The sequence below is a fragment of the Anomaloglossus baeobatrachus genome, chromosome 7, assembly GCF_048569485.1.
Source record: "Anomaloglossus baeobatrachus isolate aAnoBae1 chromosome 7, aAnoBae1.hap1, whole genome shotgun sequence".
In the NCBI taxonomy this organism is placed as follows: domain Eukaryota; kingdom Metazoa; phylum Chordata; class Amphibia; order Anura; family Aromobatidae; genus Anomaloglossus; species Anomaloglossus baeobatrachus.
In genome coordinates, this window is record NC_134359.1 from 74840003 (window position 1) to 74862471 (window position 22469).

The window sequence follows — 22469 nt, forward strand, 5'->3', positions numbered from 1 at the left end:
AGATAGTTTGCTCATCATAAAAATATTCCATTCACTATGATATAACATTAGGGGTGTTGTAATAGATGCAAAAGGGAAACTCATGCACCTCTGTAAAGTAAAATTTGAATAAACATGTTTGTAGCACAATTAATTTTTTTGGCCATCAAATGCAATGTGTCGCATGGACTACTGAAGACAAGTTTTGAACGTAAACTAGTCATATGGGCATCATATACATACCTCCCAACTTTAAAAGAATGGAAAGAGGGAGAAAGTATGCGGCGCGCAGAGCGCAAATTTTTAGGCCACGCCCATGGCCACGCCTCTAACCACGCCCAGTCAGCAATGACAATCATTGTTTTAGAAACAATAATTAAAAAAATATACAGAGATTTATTTCTAAGTAGTAAATTAAAATATAAATGCAAACTTGACCGTGTTACATTTAAACTAGAATATTTTAGACCACAAAATTCTGTTTTAAAGCAGATCTTTCCCCTAAATCTGCCCCATGTACAAAACTGCAGACTTCATGACAGATCCGCTCTATTAGATAAAATATCTGTAATACTGTGCTTTTGGTTAATGGGAGGAATTAGTGAATACGGGCGACTTACTGTTCTGATTGTTCCAATTGTAGAGACACAGGGGTCAGTGGGTGCTCTCGTCCGCTGATCCAGTCGCCTTTAAAAAGACAGCAAGGCCCAGGGCTCATCCCAACTGAACGCCTGACATCCTTAATCCCTCCCTCTCCTCCTCAGCTGTGATCCGATCGCAGGATCAGATCACAGTGTAATGGCTCATGCTCATAGCACAGCAGGAGCCGAGGGTCATTAGCATATCGCATCACATGTGATATGCCAGTGTGACCTCAGCTTGGTATGTGTGCAGTGCGGAAAAGAACGCACCCTCTGGCAGACTGGACAAACAACAGTAAACACTGTTTGTAAAAAAAAAAATGCATCCAAAACGCATGTGTTTTGCGTGCATTTTTGGCAGTGCGTTCCCCCGTCAATTCAGCTCTGCTACATGCCCGCGGACAGCAGACACAGACAGTCGCGCGATGAGAATGAACTCGGATGAACTTCACCTGACTTCATTGTCACCCCGCGGCTCTGTCTGTTGCATCCTGGTTAGCGGTCAACCGGTGAAGGACTCACCGGTGACCGCAAATCCCCTGAGTGACTGAAGTGAGCAGTGCGATCAGCGGTGCCATCACTCAAGTTACCCACGGCCAGCTGGAGTCCTCCATCTGAGACCGCAACTCACCTGTGATGTCATCGCTGATCGCGCTGTTCACTTCAGTCACTCGGGCAACTTGCTGTAACAGTTGGAGGATCCAGCGGTGGCCGCAGGTAACCTGAATGACGTCATCGCTGATCGTGCGGCTCACTAGAGTTGCTGCGTGGAGCTGATAGAGAGTGGTCTGGTCTGTGACCGCTCCTGTCAGCTTCATGTAGCAGAGCTGGATGCATCGCGGAACCTCATGTGGATTACGTCGGACCTGGAGGGGTATTTGGGGATTAATAAAATGGTGAAAGAGAGTGGGGTTTTTTTGTCTTTTATTCCAAATAAAGGATTTTTTTGATGTGTGTGTTTATTTTCTTTAACTTACAGGTTAATCATGGAAGGTATCTCAGGGAGACGCCTGCCATGATTAACCTAGGACTTAGTGGCAGCTATGGGCTGCCATTAACTCCTTATTACCCCGATTGCCACCGCACCAGGGCAATTCGGGATGAGCCGGGTAGAGTCCCGGGACTGGCACATCTAATGGATTCAGCAATTCTGCGCAGCTGCTGGCTGATAGTTAGGCTGGGGGGGCTCCCCATAACGTGGAGCTCCCCATCCTGAGAATTCCAGCCTTCAGCTGTGTGGCTTTACCCTGACTGGTATCAAAATTGGGGGAGGGGGGAACCGCACGTCGTTTTTTTTAATTATTTATTTTACTCCACAATATAGACCTGCCCACCGGCGGCTGTAATTGGTTGCAGTGAGACAGCTGTCACTCAGCGTGGGGGCGTGTCTGACTGTAACCAATCATAGGTGCTGGTGGGCGGGCAAAGCAGGGAATATGAGATGGAATAATGAGCGGCCGGCATTTTCATAAGAGGAAAAGCCGCCGGAGCAGTGTGAGCGCTGTGCAGCGAGACGCCAGTGAGCTGTGAGTATGAGAGAGGGGGGGAGACCGACCGACAGAGAGAGAGAGAACGACCGACGATAGTACAGCTAGTACACACATATATTTGAAGAAAAATTCACAAAATTCACATAAACAGACGTAAATCTACACACAGTCATACACACATCATACACACAGACACATTAGAGGTATTAATATGGGGAAGTCGGCAGCAGCCTTACTCACCTCCCCCGCTTGTCTTCGTCCAGCTCCTCCAGGGTATGTGGCTGTGCAGGCCGCACTGTGTGATGGCTGGGGGCAAATACAGCACAGGGGGCATAGACAGCACTGGGTGGACATATATGTTACTGGGGTCACCAGGGGGTATACATATAACTGGGGGTGCATAGACATCACTGGGGGCATCCATGTTACTCGGGTGGCATACACATTACTGGGGTCAGTGGGGGGGGCATACACATTACTTGGGTCCGTGGGGGGGCATACACATTACTAGGGGCATAAACATTACTGGGGTCAGTGGAGGGGACATACACATTACTGGGGTCCGTGGGGGGGGACATACACATTACTAGGGGCATAAACATTACTGGGGTCAGTGGGGGGGGGGCATACACATTAGTGGGGTCCGTGGGGGGCATACACATTACTAGGGGCATAAACATTACTGGGGTTAGTGGGGGGGCATACACATTACTAGGGCCTGTGGAGCCTACATACTGACAGTGGTGGCCTGTGGGGCATACATACTGGCCCTAGGGATGCTTAGGGCACAGGCTGGAAGACGCTCAGGGCCCAAGCTGGCAGCACTGGAGGGTGCTGAGGGCATAAGCTGGCAGCACTGCGGGGAGGGCGCTGAGGGCACAGGCTGGCAGCACTGCGGCGGGGCGCTGAGGACACAGGCTGGCAGTACTGGGGGGGAGGGTGCTGAGCGCACAGGCTGGCAGCACTGGGGGGCACTGAGGGCACAGGATGGCAGCACTGGGGGGGGCACTGAGGGCTCCTCTGGCTGCTTTCTCTGAGTCCCCTCTGTTTCTGCTTTTTCTATTGCAGGTACAGGGGGACCTGAGAAGACAAGTGCTGTACTCTCCCCTGCTCCCCCCTTCTGCACTCACTCTGCACTGTCCTCCTGCAGGCACACTGCTCCCCCTCCTGCACTCACTCTGCACTGTCCTCCTGCAGGCACACTGCTCCCCCCTCCTGCACTCACTCTGCACTATCCTCCTGCACTCACTCTGCACTATCCTCCTGCACTCACTCTGCACTGTCCTACTGCACTCACTCTGCACTGTCCTCCTGCACTCACTCTGCACTGTCCTCCTGCACTCACTCTGCACTATCCTCCTGCACTGTCCTCCTGCACTCACTCTGCACTGTCCTCCTGCACTCACTCTGCACTGTCCTCCTGCACTCACTCTGCACTATCCTCCTGCACTGTCCTCCTGCACTCACTCTGCACTGTCCTCCTGCACTCACTCTGCACTATCCTCCTGCACTCACTCTGCACTGTCCTTCTGCACTGTCCTCCTGCATTCACTCTGCACTGTCCTCCTGCACTCACTCAGCACTGTCCTCCTGCACTCACTCTGCACTGTCCTCCTGCACTCACTGTGCACTATCCTCCTGCACTCACTCTGCACTATCCTCCTGCACTCACTCTGCACTGTTCTTCTGCACTGTCCTCCTGCATTCACTCTGCACTGTCCTCCTGCACTCACTCTGCACTATCCTCCTGCACTCACTCTGCACTATCCTCCTGCACTCACTCTGCACTATCCTCCTGCACTCACTCTGCACTATCCTCCTGCACTCACTCTGCTCTCTCCCTGCTGCTGCTCTTACCTCAGTTGCAGAACAAACGAAGCAGCCGCTGTGGAGAGCCGGTGACATGTGAGAATCCTGGGCAGAAGAGGCAGGCAAAGGGGGCGTGGCCAGCATAGAGCGAGCAGCAGGACGGGACAAGGAAGACATTCAGAGGAGTGTATGTGTCCAGCATTCAGAGAGGGTGTGGACGACAGCAAAGGGGCGTGGCCATCAGCATAGATGCCATGGAAGGCATCCAGAGAGTGTGGCCTGCATCCGGAGGGGGCGTGCAGAGTGCGGGGGCATGGCAGCTGCCTCTCACTACACTGCGGGATTACGGAGCTCCCGGGCGTGAGAACGGGACTGGACTATAAAATCGGGGCTGTCCCGCTGTATCCGGGACGGTTGGGAGGTATGTCATATGGCTTATTGGTTAGCACTGTAGTCTTGCAGCACTGGGGTCCTGGGTTTGAATCCCACCAAGGACAACATCTGCAAAGAGTTTGTTTGTTCTCCTCGTGTTTGCGTGGGTTTCCTCCGGGTTCTCCAGTTTCCTGCCACACTCCAAAGACATACAGATAGGGAATTTAGATTGTGAGCCCCAATGGGGACAGTGTTCCTGACATACGTAAAGCGCTGCGAAATATCCGTATGGAAAATCTGAATTTGAGACGTAAGCAGGCATGGGGGGTAAATGTATGAAAAGTATTTCTGTATCGCCTAGGGCTATGGGGTACTCGGTCCCGGGCGGTTTATTTACCGGGATGCTGTGTCACAAGTGAATGCTGGCCATTACCCGGTTCCATGACCCTAGGGACGCTTTTTAAAGGGGAGTATTTACAGCGGAGATTAAAGTCATTAGTGTGATGCCACCTGCAAGTTGCGGTTAAGGTGGTGGAAGCGCTGCTGCTGAGTTGGTTACCCCTAGGGCTTGTGGTAATGGCAGCTGTGGTGGTAGGCCCTCCGCAGGTAGGGCTGAGCCCAGGGGAATATATGGTGGAGACTTTTGCCGAAGAAGGGAGGCCACACCATAGGTTGTAAGTTAAGTCTTTATTCACAGTTGAGCCCTTGGACGGCTGGTTCAGGTCCCTGTATTTCCAGTGCCAGTTTTATGACTCGGTTGCTCTGTCCCCGGCACCTCCAGTGTGGTTGGGTCCCCGTAGCTTAGAGCTGGTTTGGGGCCCGACTGTCTTTTTGGCAGTCTCCTTGTCCATACGGCGGGCAGTGTGGACCCTGTAGGGCCGGTCCGTGTTCCGAACCCTTATCCTCCCTTTACTGCTGATGCCCCCAGATCTGTGGGTCAGTGAGGTCCGTGAAGGTCCCCTCACTCTGCAGGTAATTGCCAGGCCGCGTGAAGCTGACACCTGACCTAGGGCCCTGTGCCCCGTCGGTACTCTGGTTCCAGTGGTGTACCTACCCTGGAGACCACTCTCCTGTGCCTCCGGGTCATCGCTACACGACCCAGCTCTAGGCACGTCTTCCTGCTTCACTCTCTACTCCTGACTGCTCACTGTCCCCTCCCACCAGGCTGTCTAGTCCCCTGCACTGGCTCCGCCCTCTAGATGGCCATCCCTTTGGTGTCTGACTAGCCAATTACCCCTGGCGTGGAGTGGGAACTGGGATTTGATGTGTGCAGATGTCACTGGCACTGGTGTTCCAGGTCCCTGGGGGTAGGCTATGCATCCTGGTGAGGATGTGTGACGCCCCTGAATTATCAGGTCGTCACAGGGTATTGCACAATCTGCCCTCCCGTGCAGTATCCATCTCCCTCTTGGTTATGGGTCCCCAACCAGATGATGTTGCCTACATCAGCTAATCAAATCCTAGATACACCCTGCACCACACCCACCAGACACACCAGTGGACGGCTTGAGTGGAATAGAGTCGCCCACCTGGGGGGGGTCAGGGAGGGGAGGTGAGGAGTGTAGTCAGTTGAGTAGCAGTAGAGAGTTGGAGAGTAGCCCTCGAGCTGTGAGGAGCTCTGAGGAGGTCGGGAGCAGGGACTCCCATAAGGAGACTGTCTAGGTGGCAGACGGTGGTCTGGGCCTAGAGTAGTGGACCCCTGGTCACAGGGGATCGTGGCAACGGCCTCGGATCTGTCGAGCAGGACAGCCGGCAGCCTTGCACCATCACCAGGCTGGGACCAAGGTACGACAGGGTACGTGGACCCTAGGTCGGGGAATAGTTGTATGCAACCCGATAATTTACCCGTGGAGAACGGAGCCTTCAAGATTCGTTCCCAACCTCTCCAGAATTGGGGCACTAGCGCAACGAGGGGGATATTACTTTCCACCCAAAACAGTCCAGAAAATCCCAAGCATGAACCCTGAGAGCAGGCTCCCACACTTAGCCACAGTGGGGAGCGGGACCCGGCAAGTTTCACACTACCGAAACTACCAGCGAAGTAAACTTAGTGCCAGGAGGCAGGTCACCGATCACCAGGCAGCACCATTGGGGATGGGACCCGAACTAGCTCCCCTCAGCGGCACCGGTTGTTGGTGTCTGTTAATGGACTGAGTACAAGAGTGACCCCTGCATCCCACGGCCTATTCCCACACACCAAGTCCTGGGGCATTCCCCCTACCCGTGGAGGGTTCTAACACCTTGCTGCCCCGTTCCATCATCCCCGGGTACTCCCAACTGCAGCGGTGGTACTCCTAATTACCACACACCACGGGTGGCGTCACGAACTCTATAATCCCTTGTAAATACCCCCTTCATTTGAGTGGCCGCACGACCCCCAGGTCCGGAGACCCTCGAGCCACTGAGAACCCGGATCCGAGCAGCCCGGCTGCTGCCACGGGGGTGGCACAGATGCAGTACCTACTAGTGCCCTGAGTGGTTCAGGGGGCGCTACATTTCTATGTACCAGGTATGCAATAAAATGTGTCAAAATTAGCACTGGCATGTTTGTAAATTTGATGCACACAGTGAAAAACTGGAACCATACCAGCAAACTGAATGCTGCAAAAAAGAAACTTGCAAAATATTGAAGACCAGGCACTATAGAAATTTGGATGCTGTATTTTGTGCATCACATTATGGTCATTCTAAATCAGATTACGTGACCCCATGGAGACAGTGTGCTGCGCTACTAACCCTGTGCACATTTTGCCATGTCCAAAAGCCCCTTCTCCAAAAATACTGGTTCGGTTTTTAAACATGTACTCCATGGTGTTTCAGGTCTGATGTAAATTGGGCACAAACCCAATAAAATGAACTGTTAAAACCAGTAAAGTCAAAACAATCACTGATCTCGGGGAGACCAGCCAGAGAAAACACTGCCGGCAGCCAGCGAGGGCGCTCAAGACAGTGAAATCCTAGGTACATTGCCCCCTGGGAAATATGCAAATCAAAAAGGTCCGTGGAGCCTCTGTTAGGAGTCTCAACACAGAAACCAGCCAAATATCCCTCCGGGAAGGGCCCAGCCAAGGGGTGACTCTTTTTAGGAGACCACCAAGTAACTGGCTTTAATGAGCATTATGATGTATTCTCTTTGATGCATACTCAGTGTGTTAGTCTTAAAAAAAATAATATTGGCATTGGCCCAGTAAGAAATTAAAATAACAATGGCCCTTATAAATACAGACCGCCCTGTATTATTTACATGCAGTGAACCTGCTAGACCTGTGGACCTGCTCTGGGCTGCGGGAAGAGACGACTTCAGAAAGAAGTGGCCCTAAGACACAGCCATGGATGCAGACCACTCTCTGACGACACCCTGTAAGACGACTACTGTATAAGAGGAATCTCTGGGCAAGTGGTAAGTGTTGTAGCCTAAAATGATTTCCAGTGACCGACTACACCAGCCTGACTGCCCTGCATCTGTGGCCTGTGACAGTGAAAAAAACAGAGACCTGAACTGTGTCCTATAATCTGAAGAGACAGTATTGCCCTTATACAGCTAGGTTTGCATAGGCCTGAGTCAGTAATAATATCTGTGGCCCAAATTGGGAGCTTGCTGTATATAGGGTGCTATGTGTGGACTCCTGCTGTATATAGGGTGTTATGTGGGGACTCCTGCTGTATATAGGGCATTATGTGGGGGCTCCTGCTGTATATAGGAGGCTACGTGGGAACTCCTGCTGTATATAGGAGGCTATGTGGGAACTCCTGCTGTATATAGGAGGCTATGTGGGGACTCCTGTTGTATATAGGAGGCTATGTGGGGACTCCTGCTGTATATAGGAGGCTACGTGGGGACTCCTGCTGTATGTAGGAGGCTATGTTGGGACTCCTGCTGTATATAGGAGGCTATGTGGGGACTCCTGTTGTATATAGGAGGCTATGTTGGGAGTCCAGGTGTATATAGGGGGAGATGTAGGGACTCCTGTTGTATATAGGAGGCTATGTGGAGACTCCTGCTGTATATAGGAGGCTATGTGGGGACTCCTGCTGTATATAGGAGGCTACGTAGTGACTCCTGCTGTATATAGGAGGCTATGTTGGGACTTCTGCTGTATATAGGAGGCTATGTCGGGAGTACAGCTGTATATAGGGGGATATGTAGGAACTCCTGCTGTATATCGGGGGCTATGTGGGGGAGCAAGCTGTATATAGGAGGATATCAGCATACCTAATTCTGCTCAATATGATATACTTTTACTATAATAGCAAGGACTAAAACTTAGCTTTTAATAAATACATTAAAAGGGTACCAAAGTGCTAGTGCATGAATTGTGCAAATAACAAAAGGTGATGCCAAAATGGCAATAAATCAGAGCAATCTCACCCAGATCTTCTCCATGGATGAGATTAGACACCGGTCCGGGGTTGATCACTGGCTGGAAGAATCAGGGCAATGCGTCGGGTGATGGAATAACAAACCCTGTCATGCCCCGTGGTTAGACTTCCGCCCTGACAAGGGCAGCCCCAAATAAGTTGTCTGCCCCACAACCACAAAATGAAAATATATATACTCCCGACGCGTTTCCCTCTTAATAAAAAAAGAGTTCCTCAGGGGAGAGAGATCAGCCTGCAATGGCAGGAGAGAGAAAAAGATCAGCCTGCAGTGGTCGATCTTTTTCTCTCTCCTGCCATTGCAGGCTGATCTCTCTCCCCTGAGGAACTCTTTTTTTATTAAGAGGGAAACGCGTCGGGAGTATATATATTTTCATTTTGTGGTTGTGGGGCAGACAACTTATTTGGGGCTGCCCTTGTCAGGGCGGAAGTCTAACCACGGGGCATGACAGGGTTTGTTATTCCATCACCCGACGCATTGCCCTGATTCTTCCAGCCAGTGATCAACCCCGGACCGGTGTCTAATCTCATCCATGGAGAAGATCTGGGTGAGATTGCTCTGATTTATTGCCATTTTGGCATCACCGTTTGCTATTTGCACAATTCATGCACTAGCACTTTGGTACCCTTTTAATGTATTTATTAAAAGCTAAGTTTTAGTCCTTGCTATTATTCACTATTATATTGGACTATTGGGCTATATTTTCTGCTTGACAGAATCTGCTATTATATATACTTTTACTATAAAATAATAATTATAATTAATATGTTAGTATTGATATTGAATAGATTTCATTTCAGTCTTTTGTTTCAGCTTTGGATTAGTCTTGCGTTGAACTAATTGTCCATTTACAATGGATAATTATCGTAAACGATGGTTCCTGGTAACGCTCATTCCCCAATAACCCAATATTATTTATAATTCTAAACAAGCTGCCGATTATGTGATGAATAAACAAAACACTTGGGTGATATGATTTTTTTGCGCAGATCATTGTTGTCAGTGTGACGCCCTGGGCTAGCCAGGTAGTCACAGGTAGACCCCCGCACTGCACCTGTCCCCCAATAAGGTGTCATCAGCCAACCATTAAAACCTAGTCACCTCCCTCAGTGCTTGATGGACACACCAGGGGGCGGAGCCAGGCAGTTGGCCACGCCCACCGAGGAGTTCAGAGGGCCTGAGGCAGGAAAACAGTCAGTCAGTGAGTGAGTAGTCATTGGTCAGTAGTGGAAGCAGGCCTGTGTAGCAGGTCTGCAGAAGTCTGACAGGTGCCAGGGTCGGAGCCCTGGTACCTTGGCTAGGAGGCAAACGGTGGCCTTAGCCTGCAGGAGCCGGGAATACGGCTTGGTGGAAACGTGGTGGACCGGGACAGGGTAGTGGCCCGCCGGTACCGACCCGGGGAACCGTCTTGGAAACCGGAGCACCCAGGGGGGTACTCAGACCTTGAAGCTAGGTCCAGAATCCACTGGACTGAGTTAATTAACTGATTGCGGTCTGGACTATAGGTCCTTTCCTACCCAAGTCCCGACTAAAGACAACAGCCCACTGAGGGGGATAGAAAGCCACCGCACAGGCAGAGAGATCCCACGGGCCAGCGTCTGCGAGCAAAAGGGCTATCCCGACATTCACAAAGCCGGGGAGCGGACTCCCGTCGCTGAAGCGCAGGCAGGCTACAGATACACAACACGGTGCAGGAGAAAGGCCTGGACCACCGAACCGGGTGGGGGTCCAGACGCAGCTGGCTGCGGGCACCGACCACCATCAACTTGGTTTACCAGAGACTTGAGTGTGTCAATAACTGTGAGTACAACAGTGCCATCTGGCCGCGTACCGCCCTGCACCGCCCAGCTACTCCCCAACGGGTCCCGGGGCCATCATCCCTACCCATGGAGGGGTTAACATCTTGCTGCACTACCATCTCCCCCGGGTGCCCAATAATCGCAGCGGTGGTGCCGAACTTCACCAGGACCCGTGGGTGGCGTCACAAACTCAAGCGCGGCTCCGGCCGTGCACCTATCTAACCCCCACCAAAAGCGCCAGCACCCCCTTTCAGAGCGAAGTGACCCCGGGTCCGGAGGCGTTTGAGCCACCCACCAACGAGCTCGGATCCGAGCGGCTCGGCTGCAGCCGAGCGCGGGGCGGTACAGTCAGCAGCACATAGTTGTGTATAAACAGATGTGCCGAATAGAACAATTATTGATCGTTCAGTGCACATCTGAAGCCAGGTCTCCCTGTGTAAACAGTTTATTAAACAACCGTGGACCAGCAAACTAACAGCTGATTGGAGGTTATTTAGTGTCCCAGATCAACAAGCATAAACACAGGGCAGACATATTGGTGCAACCTGACAGAGGCCCAAGGGCAAGGGAGCCACTATCCCCTCCAAAGAAGCAAGGCACTTCTGTCATAAAAGTCATAGACAAAACTATTGGACTGCAAGGAGCCCACATGCTATTCTTGGACAGGGGTCTTTTCATTATGTGTCCACCACTGGGTAAACAGACACATGTTGGACAGCACGAGCCCCCACATAGCCTCTTATATACAGTATGAGCCCCAACAGAGCCTCCTTTATACAGCATGATTCCACACATAGCCTCCTATATACAGTATGAGCCCCCATAAATCCTCCTATAAACAGCATGAGCCCCCTGAGCCCTCACCTAGCCTGCTATATACAGTACAAACCCCCTAAATAGCTCCTATATACAGTATGATCCCCCATATAGCCTCATATATACAGCATTAGCCTCCACAAAGCCCTATATATACAGTATGAGCCCCCACACATCCTGTACACATATAAAAAATACTAAATAACATACTTACCTATCTTCCATTCCCCCGGGGCTCCACTTCTTGATGCCAACGGGCTAGATGGCAACTATATTTATTACATGGGATGGAGGGCCTCTAACATAATGAGAGATTAGAAAAGGTGAGCTTGTTTAGATTAGCAAAAAAGATGTCTCGGAAGAGATCTCACTTATATGTATAAATACAGGTGTGGTCAATACAAAGGACTGGCACACCATTAATTCCATCCAAAGATCTTACAAAGGACATGGGGATGGGTAGAGGAAAGGTAATTCCAGCAGATAAACAGAAAAGGGTACTTTACATTTAGGCTATGTTCTCACAACCAGTATTTGGTGAGTTGTTGATGTTTCTGCACCTATTCTGCACCTATTCTGTAAATAAATTAGCTTACTTGTTTTTTCATTTAGTTTTCATCACGTTTTTGACGCTGTGGTTTTTTTGTCTGTGGCGTCTGATGCTTTAAATAAAGCTGCTTTGCTTTTTATTTTTAAAACTTCCTGGTATTTGACTTTGACAAAATGTATTGATATTTTTGTATGCGGATTAAAACGCATTAAAAATGCATGTGCATTTTTTATCTGCGGATTTTCCACATCTAAGGGTGGCTTTACACGCTACGAGATAGCTACAGCGATCTCGTTGGGGTCACGGATTTTGTGATGCACATCCGTCCGCTGTTGCGATCTCGTTGTGTGTGACTCCTAGGAGCGAGTTTGGATCGTTGCAAAAACGTCCAAAATTGCTCCTCATTGACATGGGGGTCCTCTCCCAATTATCGCTGCTGTCGCTTGGGCGAAGTTGATCCTCATCCCTGCGGCAGCACACATCGCTACGTGTGACGCCGCAGGAACGAGGAACCTCTCCTTACCTGCCACATGTCAGCAATGAGGAAGGTAGAAGGTGGGCAGGATTTTCGTCCCGCTCATCTCCGCCCCTCCGCTTTGATTGGGCGGCCGCTTAGTGATGTCGCTGTGACGCCGAACGAACCGCCCCCTTACAAGGGAGGCGGTTCGCCGGTCACAGCAACGTCGCCGAGCAGGTAAGTACATGTGACGCTGCCGTAGCGATAATGTTCGCTGCGGTAGCGATCCGATCTTCACATATCGGCATAACGATAGGGGCGGGTGCTATAACGCTTGCCATCGCTAGCGTCGGCTAGCGATGTCGCAGCGTGTAAAGCCCGCTTAATGCAAGTCTATGGGGAAAATATGCACAGAAAACGGGTTTGACAAACAATCCACAAGTGAGTTTATACAACGTAAAGAAAAAAAGAAGCACAGTTCATGTTCCGTAAAAAAAAGTTAGTTAAACACCTTCTAAAAATCCCTGAGTTCCCTAGATTTGTCCGCTATTTTCCGTTTTGTGCTGCATTGCTCCATTGTAGAGATATTCACATTTGTTCTTTTTGGAGCACAGTATGTGAAATCTCTGCTTGGAGTCCAAGTGGCCATTTGCTCAGAGCGTTCATGGGCACCTTCACCCTTCCCTCCCAGATGCTGACAATCATAGCACTAGTAGTCTAGCAGTCTCAGACACAGCCAAGCTGTGATTCATGGTCAGTCCCTGTCTTCTCACTGTGCTCTAATGAATGAAGCTTTTTCATCTAGATTGACACAACACAGTTTACTATTGGTTGAAACCCGTTCTGGCTCATGTGTCTCTATTCTGTCTTTCTATTCTCCACCAATGAAGTGGGCTGTTACATTCACTATGGTGCTGATGTTATTCTTGATTGGTTGAAAACTGATATAAAGGGATCCTTTTGCAGGTATGGTGCCTCCCCCAGATGACGGCATTCCGCCAATACACGTGTCAGGGATTGGTACCACACATTGCAGGAGGTGAGGTCCAGTTTGCTATTTTAATCACTTACTCCATGTTCTTTATCATCATATTCCCCCTCTTTTGGAGGAATCCTTTATTCCCTAGGGTTCCTCTTTACTATATTATAAAGCAGCAAAAATATTCTGTATTATTTATTACTTCAAGGTTTTTTATCCTTTGTTATTGCATAGTTAAATTAGGCCATTGAGCCATATTCCTTTTCCATTTCTCTGCCTGGTTAAAATCTTGTTTTACCTCACAGAAAGAATCAAGCTATAATGCCTGTATACTTTCTTTTTCTTCCTCTGCTGCCCAGGAGCTGTGGTATCACCGACCGTGTTCCTGGATAGTCTGACACATCCATTACACATATTTATAACAATATCTCGGGACAGGAATATTTATTTTTAACACATCCAATTCTAGAAGTTATTTTATACTAGATCTGTTAATTAAAATGTATTTTGTTTTTTTGGGGATTTTTGTTTTTGGGAAAACCCCTTTAAGTTTGTTTCTATATGAATAGGTTCATCGTTATAGTTCATGATAAGGAAAAACATCTTCGATTGTAGACATTTTTTGTAATAACTGTCATGGTTGGCCCACGACTTTGCCAAGTTTTTAATTTTGACCCTCTTTTCAAGAATGCTTCTTTACGTACATTAAATGTATTTTTCTCTAACAAATATGTTTGGAAGAAGTCCAACCCATCATATTCGTAAGAACAGGAGCGGAAGCGAGGAGCAGGAAATAAACACAGGGGTCTGGTCTGAGGTCTGACTAGATTTTGGTGTATGGTTGGGGTCTAAATTTATTAAGTAACTGGAAAGTCTGAATTTATTTTGGGGTCTGGTCTGAGGTCTGAGTTAACTTTGGGGGTCTGGTCAGAGGTCTGAATCTATATTAGTGTCTGAATTTATTTTAGAATATTGTTTAGTGTCTAATTTTGGAGTCTGATCTGGGAACTAATTTTAGAGTTTGGACTAGGTTCTAGATTACTTTTACTAGTCTGATACGTAGATTAAATTGGAAGTTTAGAAAGGAGTTTGAATTTTTGGGTCTTTGTTAAAAAATCATTGCCCCTCCTCAAAGAAATATGAAAGGAAAATTAGCACAACTACCAAAATAGCTTACTGATTACCGATAATTAAAGGGGTTGTCCACTACTAGGACAACCCCTCATAATTTCACTTGTTTCCTCCCGTTAATATAAAAGACCATGTACTCACCTCCCATTCTGGAGTCGTTCCAACGCTATCAGTAACTGCGGTTTGGGGCTCACACGACATTTTTGCATCACTCTAGCCACACGCCCAATCACTGCCAACTTCTCTCTCGCCACCTTAGGACCAAATGAGTAATCAACAGGAAGTGAGTGGCAGCCATAGCGTCACTTCCTATTGATTAACTCATTTGATACAAAGGCGAGGAGAGAAGTTGGCGGTGATTGAACATGGAACTTGTGTGACGTCACCCAACCGCGTTTACCGACAGCACTGGAACGGCGCCAGAATGGGAGGTGAGTATAGGCTCTTTTATTTTAAAGGGGGAAGCAAGTGGAATCAGAAGAGTAGTACTAGTAGTGGACAACTAGTACTAGTAGTGGATTAGTAGTGGACAACCCCTTTAAGACTTTTTTCTAATAGATATTTACTTCTCCTGTAGAATGCCCTTGTAGTATATGATGCAATAGAGCAGACAGATTTATTTTTTCTAACACTGTCATACAATCCCCCCCCAAAAAAATAACCCTGTATCTACATGACATTGGAGCACAAAAAAGTATAATAGGGCTCCATAGAGTGGTAATCATACTGCAACATTGTGCATTTTGATATACATACAAATGTATACAGGGTGAAAGTTTGGTTTTCTCATGGTGGTTAGGTCAGAAGGAGGAGGCTAAAGATGAACTTTTGCTGTAGATACCATGAGCCTTTACCTACGAAGGGCTGCAGATAAGTCTTTGGCTTTGTGATCTTTTTTGTTTCTATAGTAACGAATGTTACATCACATGAAAGCCTGATGTGTTTAATATATGTTTTGAAAATGTTGTGTTTGTTGCTTATGGCAACAGTGTTCTACGCACGCTGGAATACAAAATGGTAGAGTCTAATGTGATATTCACAGCAACTGAGAGCAGAGGAGTGATAAAATTCTTGTTTCTGCAAGGAAAGTCCACGAAGGATATTCATGGTGATATGTCGCAGACATTGGGGGATCAATGCCCTTAATATTCCACAGTTAAGAACTGGGTTGTCAAATTTAAAACGGGCCATTTCAGCACCAATGATGAGGAATGTCCTGGACGACAGAGAGTGGTTGTTGTTCCGGAGATCGTCGATGCTGTGCACAACCTCATACTGGAGAATCTACGAATTTCAGCTAAAGCAATAGCAGACATGATGGGGATTTCCTGTGAACGTGTTTGTGTCATTAACCATGAACATTTGGACATGAGCAAGCTATCTGCAAAGTGGGTCCCCAAATGTTTGACAACAGATCAGAGAAGCATGCAAGTGAAAACTTCTCGGTCCATTTGTCAGCGGTTACGGACTGATAAGAACTTCCTAGATTGACTGGTCACTATGGGTGAGACCTGGATTTATTTGTATGACGACGATGAAAACAAGGAGCAGTCAAAAGAGTGGAGACAAAGTGGGTCTCGTCATCCAAAGAAGTTCAGGGTGCAAAAATCAGCCACTAAGGTGATGGCGTCTGTGTTCTAGGATAAAGAGGGTGTGCTGCTAGTGGACTACCTTCAAAAGGATTCCACCATTAATGCAAGGTATTACATTGAACTTTTGGACCAATTGAAGGCAGCTCTGAAGGACAAAAGGCGCGGCAAGCTGTCCAAAGGAATCTTGTTCCAGCAAGACAATGCCTCTGCTCACACTGCACAAGTAACCACGGCAAAACTGGCAGAGTTGGGCTTCCAGCTGGTTGACCACCCACCTTATTCATCAGATCTAGCTCCCTCCGACTGTAAATCTGTTTCCAAACCTGGAGAAACACCTCTAGGGTGCCAAATTTCACACCATTTCTGATGCCATGGCTGCTACAGATGCCTGGTTTGAGGCACAACTGAAATCCTTCGTTTTGCTAGGCTTACAGAACTTGGAATACCAATGTAAGAAGTGTGTTGACATCAGTGGAGAGTATGTTGAAAAAATGTAGTTTCATCATCCTATCTTGTTTCTTTCTGGGTAAAGCCAAAGACTTATCAGCAGCCCATTATACTGGACCAAAATTACTGTTCTTTTCATTGTAAATGTGTAATTCTGCTTTTTTCAATGAAAGTATTCTAACTGTGTATGTGTAAGCATGCGGTTCTAAGGCAATTTGACATTACAATACTTGTCATGATCGTAGCCATGACTTTCTGTCTGTGGCCAACTTTTGAAGTTTTCATTATGTGGAATGTTATCTGTTGATATAATTATTCCCTAGAATTATGTTTATGGAGATTTTTGGCAAAAGAAGGAAGACTGCTTGAAAAACTACAGAAAAGCACTGTTTAAACTCCCACTATCCTAATATCTCTTTTCACACTTGTATACGTTAAATGACATCTAGGTTTGACATGGTGATCAAACAACATGGTCCATCACTTGGGAGTGTGCCATAGGTGTCACCTGTCATATTTCATGTTGACATGTCCTCTACCGAGCTACACCAAGGTCAGCTGTTGGGCTGTATTCACATTCTAAAAACGAGCTTTTAATATTTATATCTTTATGTAAAGACAAAGCATAACTGAGCATTAGGTTTCCTTCAGACGTTAATGATTTTGTTAGGAAGCAAAAAAGTACCATTTTCATCAGTGATTTTGCTGTGATTTTCAGCCGTGATTGATCAGTGTGTCCCTTTTTATTATCAGTGTTTCTCAGAAAATAAATTAATAAATACATTGGAAAGTTCTCCTATCCATAATAGTACACAGACAGTACATGGATGGCAATGTGTGCGGTCTGATTTTCACAGACCCATAGACTTGTGTAGGTGATATTGATCCATGACTCAGATTAAATGTCTCCATTTTTTTGTGTACTAGTAGAATAGCTCCAGCATTCAAGGATAAATACAACAAAAGGGTTAAACAATGTGATTTTTTTTTTTTTTTTTTTTTTAATTTCTGCAAAAACAGTACACTTCAACCAGAGCAAAAACCAACATTCCAGCTATACAGACTATCTCAAGGTTTGGCGTTTCTGGAAATTGAGGGATAATAGGATGAGTCTGCGGTCTCAGACGATAATGAAAGCATCTGGGGTAAGGGTAAGGTGCCCATGGTTTCAGATTAATTTCTTCATCATGTAGCAGGATAGAAGGAGTGAGGGATGGTAATGGAGAGTGCAACTACACGTTGCCCACGGAGAAAGTGGACCGAGTCCTAGAGATCAGTGGTGGCAGTCGTTGCAATCGTGGGCACCTTACCCTTACCCCAGATGCTTTCATTATCGTCTGAGAGCACAGACTCATCCTATTATCCCTCAATTGCCAGAACTGCAAAACCTTGAGAAAGGCCGTAGCAGAAACGTTGTTTTTTGCCCTGGTTGAGATGTACTGTTTTTGCAGAAAATAAAAATCACATAAGTTAACCCTTACTTGTATTTATCCTTTAGCACTGGAGCTATTCTACTAGTATATGTCCATTGATCTCCAAAGCACGTATCATTAAGTGGTAGAGCCGAGTCCTATCCTACGTATAATTCCATTTCTTTTTGTGGGCCAATTTGTCCCTGTAAAATTATGAATATATGAACTGTTTCATAGACTATAAGCCTAGGGCTACTCGGTGACTTTGGATGCGACACCTGCCACACCACCAGAGTTCTCTACATCACCCAACACCACAATAAGTGATTGTTGCACTGCGACACAGAGGGTACTGCGAATGCGGAGCGCAAATCATAAAAGATCCAACGGGGTTGAACTTCTTGTGACGTGCTCATCACAGTACCCTCGGGTTGCAATATGATCCAATTTACTTGTATTGCACTGCGATGTGTTGCAACCAATGTCACCAACTAGCCCCAGCCTTATGGGTATGGCTTATTCGAAAACAAAACCCTACTAGGAAATGCAAGTAATTCATGGACATCTGAAAGAGTTCTTACACTGACAACAAATATAAGGGAGGGCTATGAACACAGAATTGATTTCTCAAGGTCAGAAAAGTCAAAAATCGTTTGAGTATATACTCAATGTTCTATTGATATCTGAACAATCCATGAGGGCTATATGTAAATAAAGGTACAAACTTACCTATATAGTGTGTATCACTACAGTGATGTCATCGGTTTTACAACAGTGACATCATTGCTATGATCTCTGAGACCCAACCTGTGATATTAGACACGCTGCTTGGTTAGATGACTTAATTGTGTTTTATAGTCAGTGAATTCAAGAAATTGTGTATCATATTTTTTTTAATTTGGGATAGCCAGTAGGAATGGAAAGGGTTGATAGCTGCACTGCTGTGCAATAAAGATGAATACTGGATCTTCAATATAAGACCTTATTCTACGCGTTTTGGAGTAACCTCCCTCATCAGGATCATCACATTGTGTTGTTCAATGTGATGATCCTGATGAAGATGCTTACTCTGAAACGCCATGGTGGTTATCAATCCCTTCCACTCCTACTGGTTATCACAAAGTATCCTTGATACCGGGGCCACAGCAGTTGTCTTTCCAAGATTTTTCCAAATGGTTGTGTCTGACACAACCCCTTCAGGTGAGCAAAACCTAAATCACAGGTTCACCGTATCTCATAGATAAGACCCTATCTTGCGCTCTCTGTTTTCTCCTACCCAAATTTTTAAATTTACAATACATTTGTTACAAAATGTTTAATCTATTGGAAGTATCTGTCAAGATGTACACACTTTATAGAAATAAAGCCGCTGTTAGACTCCTCTGGTAGAGATTTATTTCCTGAAGAACAAAAATATGGACCATTGGAAACTCAACAGACAGGATCCTTTGCTCTCCCAGATCATCTGTGAGTAGGTATTTGGGAGGCACCATACACTTTAGACTGTCAGAAGGCAAGCCGATGGATGTTGGAGGGTAGTATCTGTCAAGACACATACTTTATAAAAAACAGCCGCTGTCAGACTCCTCTGGCAGAGGTTTATTTCCTGAAGAATAAAATAATTGACCATTGGAAATCCAACAGGCAGGATCCTTTGCTCTTCCAGCATCATCTTTAAGTGGGTACTTGGGAGGTACCATACACTTTAGACTGTCAGAAGACCAAGCCGATGGATGTTGGAGGGTAGTATCTGTCAAGCCACACACTTTATAAAAAAAAAACCAATACGCTCTCAGACTCCTCTGGCATAGAGGTATTTGGGAGGCACCATACACTTTAGACTGTCAGAAGGCAAGCCGATGGATGTTGGAGGGTAGTATCTGTCAAGACACATACTTTATAAAAAACAGCCGCTGTCAGACTCCTCTGGCAGAGGTTTATTTCCTGAAGAATAAAATAATTGACCATTGGATGTCCAGTAGGCAGGATCCTTTGCTCTCTTTGCATCATCTGTGAGTGGGTACTTTGGAGGCACCATACACTTTAGACTGTCAGAATGGCAAGTCGATGTTGGAGGGTTCATGTAATTTTAACCTAACTGGTATGAGGGCCTTAAAAGAAATTGACCATGAATAGTAGAGTTCATGATAAATCATTCTTGATAATAATTGGAGATTATCAGCTGACCCGCATGAATAATTGGAGCTTATCTGCTGACCCACATGAAATATCTTTGGCCTCTTGCTAGATGTCAAAATTGTTAAGCTGGCCCCCAAAATTTTTTATTCAAAAGATTAATTTTAGTCAGTCAGAACCAAGGATTTTGGACTGGCAGATTCCCAAATTATCAATCTACTAAATAAATCACTGACCATGGCAATAACAGTTTTTATTTGCCCGTTCAGGTAATCTTAGGTTCTTACAAGGTTTAAGGAAATATCTAGAGCATTTAGTACAATTGCTACTTTGTAAATGTTGACCCGGTTGCCCATTTGTCAATTTATATTTCTTACATTAACAAAATAAAACAATAGTTTATATATACAATAACATAGAACTTACCAGTTCCTTGTTCTACTGTAATAATTGCCTCTGGAGAGATGCAGACTCCTCTGTCGTAGACAGGTAGCTCTTCACATGCCAGGCTCTCTGGCCAAGTATGCCTATACTTGATGAGAATGGGCTCACAGCCTATTCTTGCCCTCTCACAAACAGATTTACATGGCTTAATAGGCTCATGCTGGAAATCAATGGTGCATATAGGGGCATACATGGCACAAAGAAAGAACAGAAGGTCTTGACTGCATTCAGTGGCCAATAAGCCCTCAAACTGCTCAATGGCCAATATAGCATTGGCTTGGGTGCTGTGATGCAGATGGTTGGGCATCTTGGTCATATTCCAAGGCATTGACTTGCACATGGGAATCCTTACAGGCTCACATGATGCACTTTTTGCCCTTGGCAAGGTGATCAACAGCCCCAAAGCCATTAAAAGAAAATAGAAATTCCCAGAAGGGGACATTCTAAGAGTTAGAATGAAGTCAATGTCAACTTTAAGTCCAACCAAAAAAATGAAATTACAAAAACTGTTATGGTAGCTTCGAAAAGTATAAAAAGTGCAAAGAATATTAAAAAATATATAAAATGTTGAATACAGAGCTAAGAAGTCAACGCAAAAAGAGGTTAAAATTAATATAATAATAGATCCATTTGGCCACCGTCTGGCAGAGCTGCGGTGAAAGTGTCTCTTGTTCTCCTCTCCTGGAGCAGAAGTCAGGAATAAATGCAAGACCAGTCGGACCCCGGCTGCTTTTTACTCCAGTGCCCAGGACTCCTCCTTTCAGATGTCTCCATCCCTCCCCTGTCTGGGATTTAGGAGGGGGAGATGAATTTTCCCTTACAATAGATGCTAAATTCTGCAAAACTTCTTCCCAGCTCACACCTAAACTTCCCAAATCATTACAATTAATCAAACAGTAGCATGTTTGAAAAATGGATCCTGTTTTCTAAACCAGATGCAGGAGTTTTTATAAACTAAAAGCCATTAGAAAATCCTTTTCTTGTGGACTCACGACTACTGCCATTCAGATCTGCAGTTTGTAAGGCAGCTCATTAGCTCAGTGTACCGTATACATTAGGTCTCTGCTTCGCGCTGACATTTGCCTGCAGAAGGTGAGCGGTGATGTCTCGGATTTGTCTATTCTCATTCAATATATGTCCACTTTTATTTTTTTATTCATATATTATGCATATTTATATTGGAGATCCCTATTTTTAGCACTTTTTATTTAGACTCCCATTTTTTGTCATTTCTCAATTGCAAACATATTGTTATGCTCACAGGGCGAGCACTGTATTAGTGGGTATACTGGACCGAAGGTACCTTTCACTTGCCTGGGGGAGCGAACTGGACAGGCCACCGACTCTTCACTACTGCCACTGAAGGTGTCAGCAGGTACACAAGCTTGTAAGTGTGCCGCCCCTGCAGCTGATCGAACCGCTCGGATCCGGGGGTGATTGCACGTGGCTTGAGGGTCTCCGGACCAGGGGGCTAGGGGCCACACTCAAATGGAGAAGGGGGTATTTACAGGGGAGGTATAGTTCGTGACGCCACCCGTGGTGTACGGTAATTGGGCGTACCGCCGCTGCCGTTGGGAGTACCCGGGGTGATGGAGTGGGGCAGCAAGATGACGTTACCCTCTATGGGTAGGGGTAGGCGCCGGGACTCTGGATGGTGATGCGGGGGTGCAGTGCAGGGGTCAGTCGGGTACTCACTCAGCAATGAAGCAGATGCTGACAACAGGGTAAACCAAGTCTCTGACTGCCGCTGTCTCCTGAGGGGAGCTTGTCCGGGTCCCGTCCACTGCAGCACTGCCTGGTGGTCCGTATCCTGCCTCCTGGCACCAATTTAGATTTTCCGTTGTGGCCCGGTAGCTGGGAGCTTTCCGGGCCCCGCTCCCCACTATGGCTAAATGAAGGAGCCTGCTCTCAGGAGTTCACGTTTGGGATTTCAGTGGGCCGCTTGCTACGAAAGCCGTATCCCTCTCGTTGCGCTAGTGCCCCAATCTCTGAGCTTCGTGGGAACAGTCCATAAAGGCCCTGTCCTTCGCAGGTTAC

The 22469-nt window shown here is 46.7% G+C and overlaps 1 protein-coding gene across 1 annotated transcript in view; it reads right to left on the minus strand.

Moving 5' to 3' along the window:
- FRZB (frizzled related protein) overlaps positions 1-21117 on the minus strand; it is a 99971-nt gene extending 78854 nt beyond the window's left edge. Inside the window, exon 1 of the mRNA XM_075318897.1 lies at positions 20415-21117. Within this exon, the coding sequence (XP_075175012.1) occupies positions 20415-20874 (460 nt within the window). The 5' untranslated portion in view covers positions 20875-21117. The remainder of the gene's footprint in view (positions 1-20414) is intronic.
- Between the last annotated feature and the right edge of the window lie 1352 nt (positions 21118-22469).